Genomic DNA, 18660 nt, shown 5'->3' with positions numbered 1-18660 from the left:
GGGTGGGTTGGTTTGAAAACTTTTTTAATACAGGCATTTATGGGTATAAATTTCCCTAGGAGCACTATTTTAGCTGCAGCTTGTAAATTTTGGCATTTTGCATTTTTGTTTTCATTTATCTCAAAGTATTTTCTCATTGCCCTCTGATTTCTTCTTTAATCTGTTGGCTATTCAGGAGTATTTTATTTAATGTCCACATATTTGTGAGATTTTAATCCTTTAATTATCAAGACTTGTTTATGAGCCAATATATAGTCTATTCTGGAGCATGTTTGATGTATAGTTGAAGAGAATCTATATTCTCCTGCTGTTGTTGAGTGGAGTTTTGTTCTATATATAGATGTTTCTTAGGTCCAGTTGGCTTATTGATTTTATAGTGTTGCTCAAGTCTTCTATCTCCTCATTGATCTTTTGTCTAGTTGTTCTATCCATTATTAAAAGTGGAGTATTGAAGTTTATAGCTGTTATAATTGAATTATTGTTTCTCCTTTCATTTGTCAGTTTTTGCTTCATGTATTTTGGGGCTCTGTTGTTAGGTGTATACATGTTTATAATTGTTATGTCTTCCTGATGGATTGACTTGTTACTTATTATAAAACCAGAGGCCCGGGGCACGACATTCATGCACTCGGGGGGAGGGGGGGGGGCGGTCCCTCAGCCCGGCCTGCGCCCTTTAGCAGTCCAGGAGCCCTTGGGGGATGTCCGACTGCCCGCTTAGGCCTGCTCCCGCATTTGGACATCCTTAGCGCTCCTGCAGAGGCAGGAGAGGCTCCTGCAACCACCGCTGCGTTCACCAGCCATCAGCCCAGCTTGTGGCTGAGCAGCACTCCCCCTGTGGGAATGCACTGACCACCAGGGGGCAGCTCCTGCATTGAGCATCTGCCCCCTGATGGTCAGTGCACATCATAGCGACCAGTTGTTCAGTCAATTTGCATATTATTGCCCTTGTATTATATAGGATGTCCTTCTCTGTCTCTAGTAATTTTTGTCATAAAGTCTCTTTTGTCTGATACTAGTGTAATTACTCCAGCTCTATTTTAGTTAATGTTTGCATGGTATACCTTTTTTCTTTTCATACTTTCACTTTCTACCTTTTTGTCTTTAAATCTAAAGTGTGTTTCTTGCTGACAGCATATAGTTGGATCATGTTTTTGTTTGTTTGATTAATTTATCCAATCCATTATACTTTGTTTTCTTTATGTTTTTTGCTCCTTTATTGCCTTCTTTTACATTGGTTTCTAGTGTAACATTTAATTCCTTCAAAAATCTTTAATTATACTGTTTTAGTTATTTTTTCCAGTAATGTATTTACTTTTCAAATTTTACTTTATATTTATTCAAAGGGAATATAAAAACTTTGCTCCTATATAGCTCTACTTCCCCTCTTTTTGTGCTATTGTTCTACATACTGCATCTAAATATTACAAACCCAAGAATACATTGTTATAATTATTACTTGATATAATCATATGACATTTAAATAGCAGTATTGCCCTAACCGGTTTGGCTCAGTGGATAGCGTATCGGCCTGCGGACTGAAAGGTCCCAGGTTCAGTTCTGATCAAGGGCATGTACTTTGGTTGCGGGCACATCCCCAGTAGGAGGTGTGCAGGAGGCAGCCGATTGATGTTTCTCTCTCATCGATGTTTCTAACTCTCTATCCCTCTCCCTTCCTCTCTGTAAAAAATCAATAAAATTTATTAAAATAAAAATTAAAAAATAAATAAATAGCAGTATTAAACTTCTTATTTACCATTTCTGGTTCTCTTCATTTTCTTCCTATGAATTTGAAATATCATCTGGCATCATTCCCTTGGATTCCCTTTAATATATATATCTTTGCTCCTGCCCCTTCTTTTTGTGTTTCTTGTCAAATATATTACATTTCTTGTCAGATATATTTCTTGTCAAATATATTTACATTATGTTATTGGCACAACAATACAGTGATACACATTATTTTATGTATATGCTTTTTAAATCAGTTAAAAGACTAAATAATAGGTAAATATGCAATTATATTGTCTTTTATAAATACCTACTAATTACCTTTCAGCACTCTTTGGTTTTATTTTCTTGTAAATTCAGCTTATTCTCTGGTAATTCTTAAAGAATTTCCTTTGGTATTTCTTGTAAGGTAGGTTGGCCAGCAAAAAATTCTCTCATCTTTTGTTCATCTGACAGTGCTTTTATTTCATCTTAAACTTTGAAATATAGTCTTGCTAGATATAAGATTCTTGTATGTTAGTTTATTATTTTCCTCACACTGACTATGTTATCCCACTGCCTTCTGGCCTCCATTGTATATGATATCCCACATTTTTCTCAGGCTCCACTCATTTTTCTTCATTCTTTTTTCTCTCTGTTCTTCAGATCATAATCTCTATAAATATATCTTCATGTTAACTAATTCTTTTGCCAGTTGAAATCTTTTGAGCCTCTAGTGAATTTTAAATTTTTGTTAATGTATTTTCAAACTATAGAACTTCCATTTTGTTTTTTAAATCATTTCTATTTTTTTATTCATATTCTCTATTAAATAAAAGATAGTGTCATGCTTTCAGTTAGACATGGTTTTCTTTAATTCTTTGAACATATTTATAATGATTGCTTTGCAATTTTTGTGGACCAAATTTCTATTGCTTGCTTGTTTTCTTGTTTTTGCTATACATTTCCCAATTTTTTGCTTGTCTCAATTTATTGTTGCTGAAATCTGAACATTTCAAATAATGTATTGCATATATGATAATTGTGCAATAAGGTAGCTTTTCTTTTTTTCTAAGGTAGCTATTTTTTTTTAAATCCTCACCCAAGGATATATTTCTATTGATTTTTAGAGAGAGTATAAGGGAGAGGGAAAGATATCAAGAAATGTCAATATGAGAGAAACACATTGATTGGTTGCCTCCTGCACGTAACCCAACCAGAGCCTGGGCTGGGGAGGAGCCTGCAACTGAGGTACATGCCCTAGACCGGACTGGAACCCGGGATCCTTCAGTCCGCAGGTTGAGCCAAACTGGCTAGGGCAGGTAGCTATTCAGAATACTGATTTTCTGCCCACACCTCCCCGAGATTGATGTCATTGTTTATTCATTTAGACTTGGATAACAAACCCTGTGAAGTATGTTGCCTTTCTAGTGTGCAGTCTCTGCTGTCCCTACTCAAATCTTTTTTCCCCTTACTTTTTATCATTTGGCTTGGGAACCCAAGGATCACCCTATGTGAGTATAAACCTCTTATTAATAAAAAGTTGTATTTAAACCTCCTTAGCCAGTTAGATTTTTACCTTTTACTGTTGGCTATATGTGTGTGGCTTGAAGGCTGCTATCATAATTCAGCATTTTACTTTGCCCCATTGTCAGCCAGGGGATTTGCAGTTTGGAATTTCCCTCTTTGATTGCTCCTGAGAAGGGCAGGCTTGGGTTTACGCAGTCTGCTAGACTAACAAGAAAGCAAGCATGTGATTTATTTATTTATTTTTTAGAGCAGTTTTAGGTTCAGCAAAATTGAGGTTACAGAGAATTCCCCTCACACATGCATAGTCGCCCATTATCCAAAATCCATCACCTGAGTGGTACACTTGTTACCTACCTTGACACATTATAATCACCCATAGTTCATTAGTTTACTCAGTGTTGTACATTCTGTGGGTTTACACAAATGTATAATGACATATATCCATCATTATGGTATCACACACGGTGTTTTTACTTCCCTAAAAATCCTGTGCTCTGCCTATTCATCTTTCCTCCTTTACTCTCAATCCCTGGCAACCAGATTGCTTAGTTTCCATAGTTTCTCAGAATGTCATATATTTGGAATCATACAGTATGTAGCCTTTTCACACAAGCTTCTTTCACTTAGTAATATGCATTTTAAGTTCCTCCCCATCTTTTCATGGCTTGATAGCTCATTTTGTTTCATTATTGAATAATATTCCATTGTCAGGATGTGCCACAGTTTATTTTTCTATTTCCTTACTGAAGGACATCTTGGTTGCTTTCAAGTTTTGGCAGTATGAATAAAGCTATTGCAAGTTTTTATGCGAGTATCAGTTCTCAACTCCTTTGGGTAAAAACCAAGAAGTGCAATTGTTGGATTGCATGGTAAGAGTATGTTTGGTTTTGTGAGAAACTGCAAAACTGTCTTCCAAAAATGGATGTACCATTTTGCTTTCCTGCCAGCGTTTGTTAATAAGTTCTTGATTTTGACCATTCTAATAGGTGTGTATTAGTATCTTGTTTTAATTTGCATTTCCCTGATGACATGATATGGAGCATCTTTTCATCTGCTTACTTGCCTTCTGTATGTTTTCTTTGGTGAGGTGTCTGTTCAGGTGTTTTGCCCATTCTTGAAGCAGATAGTTTTCTTATTGAGTTTTAATAATTCTTTGTATGTTAGATTGTAGTCTTTTGTAGATACGTTGCAGATATTTTTTTCCAGCCTGTGATTGTCTGCTCATTGTCTAGACAGTATCTATTGCAAAACAGAAATTTTTAAATTTTAATGAACTCCAGCTTATCACTTATTTTTTGCAGGAATCTTGCCTTTATTAAACGTTCATATCCAAAAAGTCATCACCATAGGCAAGGCCATCTAGATTTTCTGTGTGATTTTCTAGAAGTTTTATATTTTGTGTTTTATATTTAAGTTTGTGATCAATTTAGAGTTAATTTTAATGAAATATTTAAGGTCTATGTCTAGACTAATTTTTGCTTATGGATATCCAAGTTGTTATGGATGGCACCGTTTGTTATAGATACTATCTTGCTCAATTTTACTACCTTTGCTCCTTTGTCAAAGATCAGATAACTATATGTTTGTCTCTTTTTGAGCTCTCTTCTGTTCCATTGATTTATGAGTCTATTCATTCTCCAGTACCACACTGTCTTCACTACTGTAGCTTTTTTTCCCAACCTTATTGAGATATATTAGACATATAATATTGTATAGGTTTAAGGTGTCCAGTGTGATGATTTGATATGCATGTATATTGCAAAATGATGATACTATCTATATATATAAAAGACTAAGTGACTGACCGTGCATACGTCTGACCGGTCAACCAACCGGCCAGTACATATGACATGCACTGGAAATTTAAAAATATTGACTCACACACTTCTATTATAGAGAAAGGGCGAATGTGATATTAAAATATTTTGTATTTTAATTTTATAATACTGTATTATATATACTATTTTGACATGTAATTTTTTGCAGTAACGTAATTACCACACAAATCTTTCTTCTAATTAATTTCCTTTCAATGTGCACGAACCCGTGCACCAGGCCACTAGTAGCTTTGTAATAAGTCTTCCAGTTGGTTGGTGTCAGTCCTGCACTTTGTTCTTCACCTTCAATAGCATGTTGGCTACTTTGGGTGTTTTGCCTTTCCATATAAACCTTTGAATCAGTTTATTATAATCCACACAAAAACTTGCTGAGATTTTGATGAAAACTGTTTAGAATCTGTGGATCAAGTTAGAAGAACTGACTTCTTAACAGTATTGAATCTTCCTACCCTTGAACATGGAGTATTTTTCCATTTATTTAGTTATTTCATTTATTAGTGTTTTGTAGTTTTCCTCATATAGCTCTTGTATGTATTTTGTTATATTTATACTTTAGTAATTATTTTGGGGGGTGCTAAGGTAAATGGCATTGCGTTTTTAATTTCAAATTCCACTTGTTCATTGCTAATGTAGATGAAAGCAATTGACTTTTGTATATTAAATTTGTATCCTGTGACCTTGTTTATTAGTTCCAGCAATTTGTCAGTTCTTTAGGATTTTCCATATAGGGTTTTCATCATGTAATCTGTGATCAAGGACAGTTTGATTTCTGCCTTTCCAGACTATTATACTTTATATTTCTTTATCTTGTCTTATTGCATTAACTAGAATTTCCAGTACAATGTTGAAAAGGGGAGTGGCAAGAGGGGACATTCCTGCCTTATACTGATTTAGTAGGAAAGTTCCAGGTTTCTCCGCATTAAGTGTAATGTTACTTACAGTTTTTTAAAAAATATATATTTTATTGATTTCTTACAGAGAGGAAGGGAGAGAGATTTTCAGAAACACCCCCTACTGGGGATGTGCCCGCAACCAAGGTACATGCCTTTGACCGGAATCGAACCTGGGACCTTTCAGTCCGCAGGCGGACGCTCTATCCAGAGCCAAACCAGTCAGGGCTACAGGTTTTTTTTTATAAATGTTCATTATCAGGTTGAGGACATTTCCCTCTGTTCCTTGTTTATTTACTGACAGTTTCTGTCATGAATGGGTGTTTTGTCAAATGCCGTTTCTATATGTATTGGTACATTAATTTGATTTTTTTTTTATCCTATTGACGTGACAGATTACATTAATTTTAGAATGTTGAACTAGCCTTGTATACCTGGGTTACATCCCACTTGGTCATGGTGTATATAAAAAAAATTAGTTGTACATTAGGACTTTGCTTAAACCATCTTTATTTTTTAATTTATTGGGGTGACATTGGTTAATAAAATTATATAGGTTTCAAGTGTACATTTCTATAATATGTATATAATTCTTTCAGTACATTGTTGGATTCTACTTACTAATATTTTATTGAGGATTTTTGCATTTATGTTCATGAAGATATTAATCTCTAGTTTTCTTGTGACATCTTTGTCTGATTTTGGTATTAGGGTAATGCTAGCCTCATAAAGTGAGTTAAAAAGTATTCTCTCTCTATCCTCCAAAAGAGATTGTGGGGAATTAGGTATATTTTCTTCCTTAAATATTTTGGTTGAATTCACCAGTGGAACTAGTTGAGCCTTGTGTTTTCTGTTTTGGAGAATTATTAATTATTGAATCTATTAATAGATGTAGGCCTACTCAGATTGTCTATTTCTTGTGTCAGTTTTGGCAAATTGTGTGTTTTAAGGAATTGATCTTTTTCATCTAGATTGTCAAAGTTGTGGACATAGAGTTGTTTATAGTATTCCTTTATTTTCCTTTTAATGTCCATAGATTCTGTGTAGTGATATATTCTCTTTCATTTCTGTTATTAGTAATTTGGGTCCTCTCTTTCTTAGCTAGCTTGGCTAGAGGCTTATTAATTTTCAAGGGACTAAGCTTTTGATTTTGCCAATTTTCTCTGATTCATCTCTCATTTTTGTTTTCTCCCATATTGGATTTAATTTGACTTTATTTTTAGTTTCCTACGGTGGAAACTTATTTTAGATATCTTTTTTCTAATGTGTACATTCAGTGCTGTAAATTTACCTCTAAATACTGCTTTCACTACGTCTCACAAATTTGGTTAAGTTGCATTTTTTTTATTTCAAAATATTTTTAAATTCCTTGTGATTGCTTTGACCTATGTGTTATTTAGAAGTGTGTTACTTAATCTCTACATATTTGGGGATTTATCCAGCTATCTTTCTAATGTTGGTTTTCAGTTTAATTCCATTGTGGTCTGAGAGCAGACATTGTATGATTTCTATACTTCTAAATTTGTTAAAGTGTGTTTTATGGCCCACAGTGAGATATATTTTGGTGAATAGTCCAGGTGAGCATGAGGATAATGCGTATTCTGTTAATGTTGGATGAAGTAGTCTATAAATATCAAGTATGTGGAGTTAATTGATGGTATAGTTGAATTTAACTATGTCCTTACTGATTTTCTGCCTGCTGAATCTGTCCATGTCTAATAGGAGGTGTTGAACTCTCCAATTCTGATAGTAGATCCATCTATTCCTCTTTGCAATTCTATTAATTCTTTCCCTCATAGTTTGATATTCTGTTATTAGGCACAAACACGAGGAGGATTATGTCTTCTTGGAGAATTAATCCTTTTATCTGTATGTAATGCCCTTCTTTACTCCTGATAACTTTTCCTTGCTGTGAAGTCTGCTCTGAAATTAATATAGCTATTCCTGTTTTCTTTAGATTAGTATTAGCATGTTATCTTTCTCCATCTATACTTTTAATCAGATATGTTTTTATTTTTAAAATATTTTTTATTTCAGAGGGAAAGGGAGAGAGAGAGAGAAACATCAATGATGAATCATTGGTTGGCTGCCCCCTGTACACCCCACTGGGGATCAAGCAACCTGGGCATGTGCTCTGACCAGGAATCAAACAGTGACCTCCTGGTTCATAGGTCGATGCTCAACCACTGAGCCACTTCGGTCAAGTGATGTTCCTCTGTTTAAAGTGAGTTTCTGTAGACAACCTATATTTGGGTCTTGTTCTTGGATCCACTCTGACAATCTGTCTTTTACTTGGTGCATTTAGACTAGCCGTGGGCAAACTACGGCCCGGGGGCCGGATGCGGCCCGTTTGAAATGAATAAAACTAAAAAAAAAAAAAAGACCATACCCTTTTATGTAATGATGTTTATTTGAATTTATATTAGTTCACACAAACACTCCATCCATGCTTTTGTTCCGGCCCTCCGGTCCAGTTTAAGAACCCATTGTGGCCCTCGAGTCAAAAAGTTTGCCCACCCCTGATTTAGACCATTGATATTCATATAATTGGATTAACTTCTACCATATTCCTTACTATTGTTGTTTCCCTTGTTCTTTGCTCCAGTTTTTTTTTGTTTGTTTGTTTGTTTGTTTGGTCTTCCACTTTTTTTTTCTGTCTTTTGTGGTTTTATTTGAACATTTTATGATTCTATTTACTCTCCTTTCTTAGCATATTGATACTTTCTAAGTGGTTGCCCTAGAGTTTGCAATATACATTTATAGCTAATCTAAGTCTTCTTCACAGATAGTATGAAAATAATACAGTTCATCCCTCCCATCCCTTGGATCATTGCTCTCATTCATTTCATTTGTATACAACGTAACATAATTAAACACATTGTTGGTATTGTTTTGAACAAACTTACTAGTATTTGTTTAAGAATAAGGAAAGTAAGTTTTTTGTTTTTTGGTTAATCCTCACCTGAGGATATTTTTTCTTTGTTCATATATATATATTTAAGTGATCTCAGAGGGACGGAGAGATAGAAACATCAATGATGAGAGAGAATCATTGATTGGCTGCCTCCTGCATGCCTCCTACTGGGGACCGAGCCCACAACCTGGGCATGTGCCCTTAACCAGAATCGAACCCAGGACCCTACAGTCCTCAGGCCGACACTATGCACCGAGCTGAACCGGCTAGGGCTGAGGACATTTTTCCATTGATTTTTAGAGAGTGGGAGGGAGGGAGAAGGGGCCAGGGGGAGAAGGGAGAGAGAGACATAAATTGGTAGCCTCCTGCATGCGCCCAGACTGAGCCTGGGATAGGGCCTAGGATAGAACCCGCAACCCTTCTGGCATAGGCCTAAGCTGTAGCCACACAGGCCAGGGCAGAAAGTAAGTTTTTATTGTACCTTCATTTCTTCCTCCTTCTTGTAGATCCAAGTTTCTGACCTATATTATTTTCCTTCTCTAGTAAAGAGCATCTTTTAACATTTCTTGCAAAGCAAATCTACTGGCAACAGAGCCTATCAATTTTTGTCTGAGAAAGTCTTTATTTCCCCTTCACTTTTGAAGAATAATTTTGCAAGACAGACTTTAGGCTGGTGGGTTTTTTCTCTTAACATTTTAAATATTTCACTCTTGCTTGCATGGTTTCTGAGGAGAGGTTGAATATAATTTTTATTTTTGTTTTTCTGTAGCTAAGGTACTTTTTTCCTGCTGGCTTTATCTTTAATTTTCTGTAGTTTGAAAATGATATGTCTAGATGCAGTTCTTTTGGCATTTTTCCTGCTTGGGATTGAGTTTCCTGGATCTGTGGTTTGCTACCTTTTTTAGAGAGAGAGACAGGCATTGATTTGTTGTTCCACTTATTTATGCATTTACTGGTTGACTAACGGGCCAGGACTGTGGATTGATGTCTAATGTTTTGTCACTGTTTCAAATATGTGTTCTGTCCCCCCTTTCTCTCTTCTCCTTATGATATTCCCATTATGCATACATTATGTTTCACAGTTGTACTACCGCCCTAGGATATTTGGGGGGTGGGTAGTTATCTTCGTTCGTTTTTTAGTTTTTAAGGATTCTGTTGAGATGTCCTCTAGCTCAGATAGAATCTCTCCTTATCCTTTTTTCATTAGAGCCCTTAGCATATGAATCTTAGTTGTTTTTTCCCAGCCTGAAAATTATAGCCTTTTTGCCCTGTCTGGTTCTGATCTTGCTCCGCTTCTTCCAATTGTGTTTTTTAACTTTTGGTATGTCTTATAATTTGTTCTTGATAGCTGGACATAATGTACTGGGTAAAGTGAACTGCTGTAAATAGGCATTTAGTAATGTGGTAATGAGATGTTGCGGGGAGGGGAAGCATTCTGTAGTTTTATGGTTAGGTCTCAGCCTTTTAGTGAGCTTTGCCTCTGGACTATGAACTTTACGTGTGTTTCTCAGGATTTTTTGTTTTTTTCTCTTCCACCCTTAGGCGGAACAGGATGAGTAGAGTAGGCTGGAGTTGGCTGTTTGTAGGGTAGAGGTGGGGTCATTTGCTCCTAGCTGCTGTCCAGACCACAACTTCTACAACAAATGGATGGCCTGCTTGTTCCAGGGCAGCTCTAAACAGAGAGAAAGGGAGCCCCATCTTCTTACCCATGTAAGAAGCTCCAGTAACACAGAGCTGTGGTGGAGGAGAGGGGCAAGGGAATAGTGCAGGATGTGGTTCAAATGCTGCCAACTCTCACTGAGAGTTAGTAGAGTTAGTAAAACTGAGATTTAGTAGATTTTCTTAAATGTGTCTTCCATTTGATATGTGCCCTTAGGACAATTTCTGAAGAACTTAAATGATTATCTTTTATCATTTTCACCAGTTAGAAGGTGCTTTTGCTGGGGAAAGCATGTGTATGCAAAGCTCCTCACTCCACCATTCCAGAACTCCTGCCTTAGTTTGAACATTTAAAAGAAAATTCAGTGTGTGTTTGTGAGTTTGGGTTTTTTCCCCTCAAAAAATAGAACTCATGGACATGAGCAACAGTGTGGTGATTGTGGGGCTAAGGAAAGTGGAAGACGGCATAGAGGGAATAAACAGTGATGGGAAAAATATTAAATTTTAATTAAGTAACCTTTTGAGCCAAACTTCTCAGGATTTTTTTGAACATTGGTATTTTAAAACGAAGAAATATGGGAAGGACCAGACATATACACACACACACAACCTTAGTTATACATTCACTTGTTTAAAGTATTCCAGGAATATGTGAAGCAAAACCTTATATTCTCAGTCCCTCTCTTTCCAAAGGTAACCACTGTTAAAAGTGTGTCCTTAGGGATTCTTCAGAGCCTTCAGTTATGAAAATATGACCCTGCTTCTTCTATTGTGTTTCTAGTCATTCATACCTAGAAAAATTCCTTACGGAGCAGATGATGGAAAGGAGGGAAGATGTGTGGCTTCCTCTCATCTCCTATAGAAATTCGTTAGTCACTGGAGGTGAAGATGATAGAATGTCTGTGAACAGTGGAAGTAGTAGCAGCAAAACCTCCTCAGTAAGGAGTAAGAAAGGACGGCCCCCCCTTCATAAGAAACGAGTAGAAGGTAAGTTGCCTTTAAACTATGAGGCAAATCACTTTTCTGATATAAAGTAGCAAATCTGCTGAAGCAAGGTGATACTGTTGAGCACATTATTTCCTTGTTTATTTGATACACAGAGATTCAGGCAAAAAGGTTGGAATAGACAAAGTGGGACAAAAGAAGTTGAAAAAAATGGATACAGAGGAAGGTAGGCACAGAGAAAAAAAGGACATAGTTACGGTAGTTTAAAAATTGATTCCAAACAAGAGTCCTCTAATACATTAAAACTTAAAATAACGTAATGAGAATGTTGTTATTCTGTCAGAATTCATACTAGTATAGGAGAAAGTCTGGTAAGTTAAGGATAGACCTCTGCAGCAAATTAAATATATCAGAACAGCTTTCCATTTCTACCACTTGGGTGGATCATTTATTTTTGTATATTAAAATAGTGATGGCCAAATCTGGTTTTACAAAACTCATGAACTGGTGATTGGGGCATTGAATTATGATGAAAATGTGAGCAATAGTTGATATTCTTATAACCAAAAGACTAAAAAGAAATTGCTTTATTAGAACAAAGCATTATTGTTAAACTAAGAGAAAATTCAAAGTTAAATGCTTATTTCCTCAAATAAAGATTCTAGGAAATTTTCTCCAAACCAAGAAAGGAGGACCGTGATCTGAATCCTATATTCTTGAAACTTTCTATATACCTTTAAGCATCTAACCCAGTGGTTCTCAACCTTCTGGCCCTTTAAATACAGTTCCTCATGTTGTGACCCAACCATAAAATTATTTTCGTTGCTACTTCATAACTGTAATGTTGCTACTGTTATGAATCGTAATGCAAATATCTGATATGCAGGATGGTCCTAGGCGACCCCTGTGAAAGGGTTGTTCGACCGCCAAAGGGGTCAAGACCCACAGGTTGAGAACCGTTGATAACCTCTGCTGCCTAAAAAATAGTGACTCATCAAAGATTTTGTTAAAATCTGTGGCAAAATTAGAATTTAATAAACTTTCATCATTGGGGAGGCAGTACTGACTAGTGATGAAAAGTCCAAACTCTAAAATCAGAGTTCTAGAATTCAAACCTGGCTTTCTCATTTTTTAGCTATGTGACCTTTTAGCATGTTACTTAACCTCTCTAAACCCCAATCACCAATCAAATGAAGGATGATCAGAGTACCTATCCTGTTAGCTATTGTGAATATGAAATGAGGTACTCCAAATAAAACACTTAGTACACATACGTATTTAGCTCAGTGCATGGCACATGGGTCTTCAATAAATGTTAGCTGCTGTCGTCATCATATAGTAAGGCCTCTTATCTAGCATCAGTCAGTAAACTAGGCTGGCTGTATGTTTTAAACAGAATTAAAGTTTAAGATTTCCTTTCAAGGTTCAGCTACAGGACTTAAAATCTTAGGGGTCCAGTGAATGAAAGTACAAAACTCTGCTTTATAGTGTAGGATCCTGAACTTTTCTTTAACCCTTTGCGGTCCAATGTTATTTTTGGAATTCACACACTCTGGTCCAAATTAATTGACGGGATTGAATGTTGAACTTTTTAATGTTCTTATTGCTCGATGTTGGACCTGCTCCTAGCGCCTGGTCTGTCGAGTCAGCCTCAAGGTTGGACCGAAAAGGGTTAAAGATTACTCCAGTCATTTCCTTTTGAAAATGTCTAGAGCAGCCATATCCAGATAGGTAGGTAGATAGATGTATAGATATAAAATACATTTTTCCCTATTCATAGCTTTTCATAGATGTACTATTCATATAAATCAACATACATCAAATCCTTGCTATGTACCAGGAATGTGTTTTATGTGGGTTACATCACTTAATCATTCAATTGACTAATATTTGTAAAGCACTTAGGTAAGTCTCTGGCACATAGTAAATACTGTATAAATTTTTTTATAAATCAACTTTGAGTTCAACACTATTATCCAGATTTTACACAGAAGAAACTAAGGCATAGAGAATTTAAATAATGGAGCTGTCAGTATGATTATCTTTAGGACTAAGAGAAGCATATATATAGACCAGATAACCTTAATTTGGTAATTGTTAAATTGCAAAAAAGAAAACTTGCTTTGTCAATTTGAAACTTACCAGGTGACTAAGGTTACATGCCAAATACCCTTGAGAAGCAGAGTTTCATCTGTTTGGTGTAACGATGAGAAAGCTTTGCAAGAAGTGTTCCCAGTGCAGAATATTTAAGAGTAGGAGGATCTCTTCAAGAAAAGTGGGTTCTTCCTGAAGTTATTATTTCATTAAGTCTTTACCAAGCATGCTCATTTTGTATATGAGAAACCTGAATTTGTGGAAGTTTAACAACTTATACAAAGTCACACAGTGAGTAGTATAACTGAGATTCAAACTAGGCAGTCTACCTCCAAAGCCATGTTCAAGTCTGAGCTATAACTTCTACCAGAGTTCACTTCACCCAGGACATTCTTAACTGGAATTTTACAGATGAGAGCCTGGATAATACATGGCTAAATAGGACTGACACCATGATTCAGACTCCTGGACCTCTGCCAGCACCACAGCTCACTTCCACTGTCCTGCGGGAGAACAGCCGGCCCATGGGAGAGCAGATTCAGGAGCCTGAGTCTGAACATGGTTCTGAACCCGACTTCTTACACAAGTAAGTAGTAAAAGTTCGTTTTCTTGACATAAAACCTGTAACTGTTAAAAGAAATTAAGAAAATCTTTTCATTCATCAGGCCATTTACAGGTCAGTTTCTGGGAAAACAAAACCACAAGTAAAGGATAAATATTTACATGAAAAGATAAGTTACTCAAAGTCCGGAAACTTTTAAATGCATGATGTTTCACTAGATGCTACTTTCAGTTAGAGTTTGCACATTCATTGGGCAGGTCTGTTTCTTCTGAGGGTCTTGTCCAGAAGACATGCAGGTTACTTTCTTGGCAAAAGAGCTTATACTCGTCTGAACGCCAAATCAGTAGGCTGTTCTACTTTTATCCATTTGATTAATAGTACTTACCTTGTTTGAGCTTACATTTTTAACGGTTTGTGGATTAAGAATTAAGATGTTAGATAAATTCAGAGAAGTGGTAGAATTAGTTGCCCTTTTGCTAAGAGAAAATAAAGATCTTACCTTTTTCCATAGGAGCAATTAAAATGTTTTCTAGTGCCAGGGCTCTGAAAAATGTGATTGCAATGAATTTTACTATAAAAAAAAAAAAAACCAACACAACTTTTTCTATGTTGTTTTCCATCCAGCTTTGAAATTCTCTTAGCTCTTCATTTGTGTTTCTATTCATCCTGGGGTGACTTACTCTGATGGATAAGAAAGAGAATTCTCACTCGAACTCAAGAAATTTAGCTGGTTGGAAATGGAAATTGGCAGTGTTAGAGTACCCAGATCCTGGATTTTTCATAAGACAGCTTTCCTCTGAGGGTTTTCTTTAAAGCTGAAAGGATAATTGTCAGCCACTGCATAACTGGACATTCTTAGAAGGTGGTTTTGCTATATGACCGCTTCCCGCCTTGCTTCCCTCGCCTTACCACTTGTCAGTTCTTCTTGGCTATGGTCTGCCTTCTTTTCCCTGCTATAGGTTTACAGGTTTTATCAAAGTGGTAGCCCCACACAATTATGTAAAGAAAGCTTCTTAGAAAGAACTTCATGCGACAGATTTTATCTACTAAAAATCATTAAAGTTTACATTCCGTAAAAGTCCCAAGAGGCATGTTTATTGCAAGTGTTCATGTGCCAATACAAGTATTGAGTACAGGTGCAGAATTTGGCCCAGCATGCATCTAACTCCACATCTCAGGACAGAAAAAACTATTATACCCTTCCTTTTCAACTCTGGAGGGTTCTGAGCTACCAGGCCAGCATCATTTCTGTCCCTTAGGGGACTGGCTGCCCAGCTAGGAACACTTGGGCGTATGACAGCAGCTGAATACAGGGATCTGAGATGCACTCATTTGGTAGGGATTTGGGGAATGAAGCTGATAATTTAAGCACCTATAGGGGAGGAGAAAGTTTTTCTCTATTTGGCTCTGGAATAAATGCAGCTAACTCGCCCTACATGGGGATTAGGCCAGCCAACTACAGCCTTCTTAACATTGGATTTATTAGCAAATTCTATTATCTTCTGCCACAAAATGAATAATAGTGCTGTCTCTTAGTCCTCAGATGCAGATCTCTTGGTTAGGCCAGCCAAAATTAGAAGACTTAAATCGGAAGGACAGAACAGGAATGAACTACATGAAAGTGAGAGCTGGAGTGAGGCATGCCGTGTAAGTGACACATCCAGTATCACAAGAACATGACTGTGATGCTGGTCATTTTGTGGAATGACTTGGGATCCTCTGATGTTTGGTCTTAGGAGTTAAAATCATAATTCAGGATCTGCCATGCAGCATAGGACAGGAATGGAGGCCTTGGGCCCTTGAGCTGTTCATTGTTTCAATCCTATGCTGCTACTTGCCAGCTATGTGGCTTAGGCCAAGCTCTAAAACCTCTGTGCTCAGGTTCCTCATTTGTAAGTTTGGGATAATAGGAATACCAACTACTTAAAGTTTTGTGGGAATGGATACATAGCTAAGTATATCTTAACTACTATTACTGTTATTGCATTTAAATTGTACTTCTAATGAGATGAAATTTTGAGTGAACTGAATGATCTTTAATTAGAGTTCAATATCATAATTTGTGCAGTCTCTAGGTTGTAATTGGAAAGTGTGCTTTCATTGGTTAGGAGACCTAATGTAAGAAAGAGCCAGGACTCACTCCGAAGTCCGTGATTCGGAACAGCTTTCCGACTGTGCTTTTTCCTTATCAGTCGGGGCTTAATGGAGGAAGATGCTGAGCCCATCTTTGAAGACGTGATGATGTCATCCCGGAGCCAATTAGAAGATATGAATGAAGAATTTGAAGACACCATGGTTATTGATCTGGTAAGGAAATTCAATACATTTTTCTTTTGTTAAAATATGTGAGGGTGTTGGTTAGAGAGGAAGGGAGAGGGATAGAGAGAGACATCATCAATTGGCTGCCTCCTGCATGACCCCTCCTGGGGATCGAGCCTTGACCAGAATCGAACCCGTGACCTCTTGGTTCATGGGATGATGCTCAACCACTGGCCTCTTTTACTTTAAATCGGATACTGACAATATACTGCACTCCAGCATGACCCAATAATGCAGAATATGGACTAGGTATTTTAAGACATTAACTTTGTCAGGAATAATAATACTTGGTAGTTATGTTTTTTAAAATTTTCACCCATTAGAGATACATATTAAAGGTAATTATAGGTGAAATTACATGGAGAAGAAAAACTGAGATGACTCAATGAAACAAGAGTTTTAAGTTGGGTGATGGGAACATGGGAATTCATCATACTACTTTCTCTGTATTAATTTGCTAGGGTTGCCATAAATACCACTGAGTGGGTGGCTTAAACAACAGAAATTTATTTTCTCACCGTTCTGGAGGCTAGAAATCTGAGATCAAGGTATTAGGAGGGTTGGTTTCATTCTGAGACCTCTCTGTATTACTTGTGGATAGCCATCTTCCTTTGTCTTTACACAGTCTTTTCTGTCTTCTTCTAAGGACACAAATCGTATTGGATTAGAACCCATGACCACCTTTTACCCTAACTCTTTAAACCCTAGCTCCAAATAAGTCACATTCTGAGGGTTAGCCCATAACATTCTGCTTTCTATGTTTTTTTCCATGAGATCATGTCACTCCAATCTGTAACCTACCTTTCATCTACCTGCCTTGGGGAATTTAGTGCAGTTTTGTCACCTGGCATTTGATCATTTTATAGTTATGTTATGATTAGAGGAATATTCTATGTTTATAGGCCCAAAAATTTATAGGCATTTACATATTCGATTGATTGATAATTTGAAAGTCTTTTTTCTTGTATAAGGGATAATTAAAAACCAGTTTTTTTAAATGTATGCTCCATGTAAAACCAGATTTTTTTTTTTTTTTTCAAAATTGACCTTTAACTGTTCTGTACATGTATGGTACCATCAGAAATACCAGCTGCTTATTATCACAGTTCATTGTCTTAATGTATCTCAGGAATAAAATGAAATACTTTGGCTTCTCTTTCCAGCCCCCATCAAGAAATCGGCGAGAGAGAGCTGAGCTGAGGCCAGATTTCTTCGATTCTGCAGCTATCATAGAAGACGATTCAGTAAATGTTAAATTATTACTGCTTTTTATTTATGGTTTCTGGGTCTTGATTTTTGTATGAAGTTAATAATTGTGTTTTTCATTTTCTAGGGATTTGGAATGCCTATGTTCTGAAGTCTGAAGAAAATTTACAAATATGGAACTCTATTATTTAGAGCTAGAGGCCTATATACTGTGATAGCTTGTATGGGGAATAAACACTTTTGATGTGATCTGATTTGTTTTTTAATCAAATGATTGAGGTCAATCCCCTTGTGCAGTGACAGAAGAGGAGCATGTAATTTACCCAAGGGAATGCTGGTGAATATCACCTCAGAAAGACTGACCTGAAAAATCATTTGTGTCCTAATATTGGACTTACCCAATACAGATAGACACGTTTTTCTGGAAGGAGGAAAAAATTTTAAATTTTTAAAACAGCTGTCAAGATAAACACTGTTATACACCTGTTTTATGAAAACTCAGCATTGAGTAAAAAAAATATTTTTAACTTTATTTTCCTGTTGTACAATTTAAAAACCGTTTTAACATTTTGCCTTTTTATGTTTTAAAAGCTAACCATTTTTATTAAACCTACGAGTAAGCAGCTCATTTTAATTGCCGAAGAGTGTTTTGGAGCTCACTGGATTTGGTTGACCTTGTGGAATACAGAAATATGGAGGAGCAGAATATTGACAAGCTAAGATGATCTGACAGTGCATCTCTGCCAAAACCACACGCCCTCTATGGATATGGATTCCCAGATTTTATATACTCTTGAATAAAAAGGTTTATTTTTATTTATAACGGGGGCATAAAATAAGAAATGTCCATGCAGCCATTTTTCCAACAGATGCTGTACACCGTTCATTTTATATAGAATAGGGAGATTCAAATACAGTACATTTTCTATTGGTATTTGTTCTGTGCATTTTTAGCAACTTCTACCAGCAAATAAAGTATTCTCAGTAAAACAAAAA

General features: G+C 36.4%; 1 protein-coding gene across 3 annotated transcripts in view; it reads left to right on the top strand.

Moving 5' to 3' along the window:
* STAG1 (STAG1 cohesin complex component) overlaps positions 1–18660 on the top strand; it is a 332216-nt gene extending 313556 nt beyond the window's left edge. For 2 of the 3 annotated variants that reach the window (XM_070433469.1, XM_070433470.1), the window contains 6 exons: positions 11320–11525; positions 13989–14163; positions 15676–15786; positions 16332–16446; positions 17622–17702; positions 17792–18660. In XM_070433469.1, the coding sequence (XP_070289570.1) occupies positions 11320–11525; positions 13989–14163; positions 15676–15786; positions 16332–16446; positions 17622–17702; positions 17792–17815 (712 nt within the window). In that variant the 3' untranslated portion in view covers positions 17816–18660. The remainder of the gene's footprint in view (positions 1–11319; positions 11526–13988; positions 14164–15675; positions 15787–16331; positions 16447–17621; positions 17703–17791) is intronic. The other variant, XM_070433471.1, reaches the window with a different exon arrangement.

The sequence above is a fragment of the Myotis yumanensis genome, unplaced genomic scaffold (genome assembly GCF_028538775.1).
Source record: "Myotis yumanensis isolate MYYU_CA2020_CCGP unplaced genomic scaffold, mMyoYum1.0.hap1 SCAF_14, whole genome shotgun sequence".
Taxonomy (NCBI): domain Eukaryota; kingdom Metazoa; phylum Chordata; class Mammalia; order Chiroptera; family Vespertilionidae; genus Myotis; species Myotis yumanensis.
Note: the sequence above shows the minus strand (reverse complement) of the source record. Positions and strands in the feature narration are given on the sequence as shown.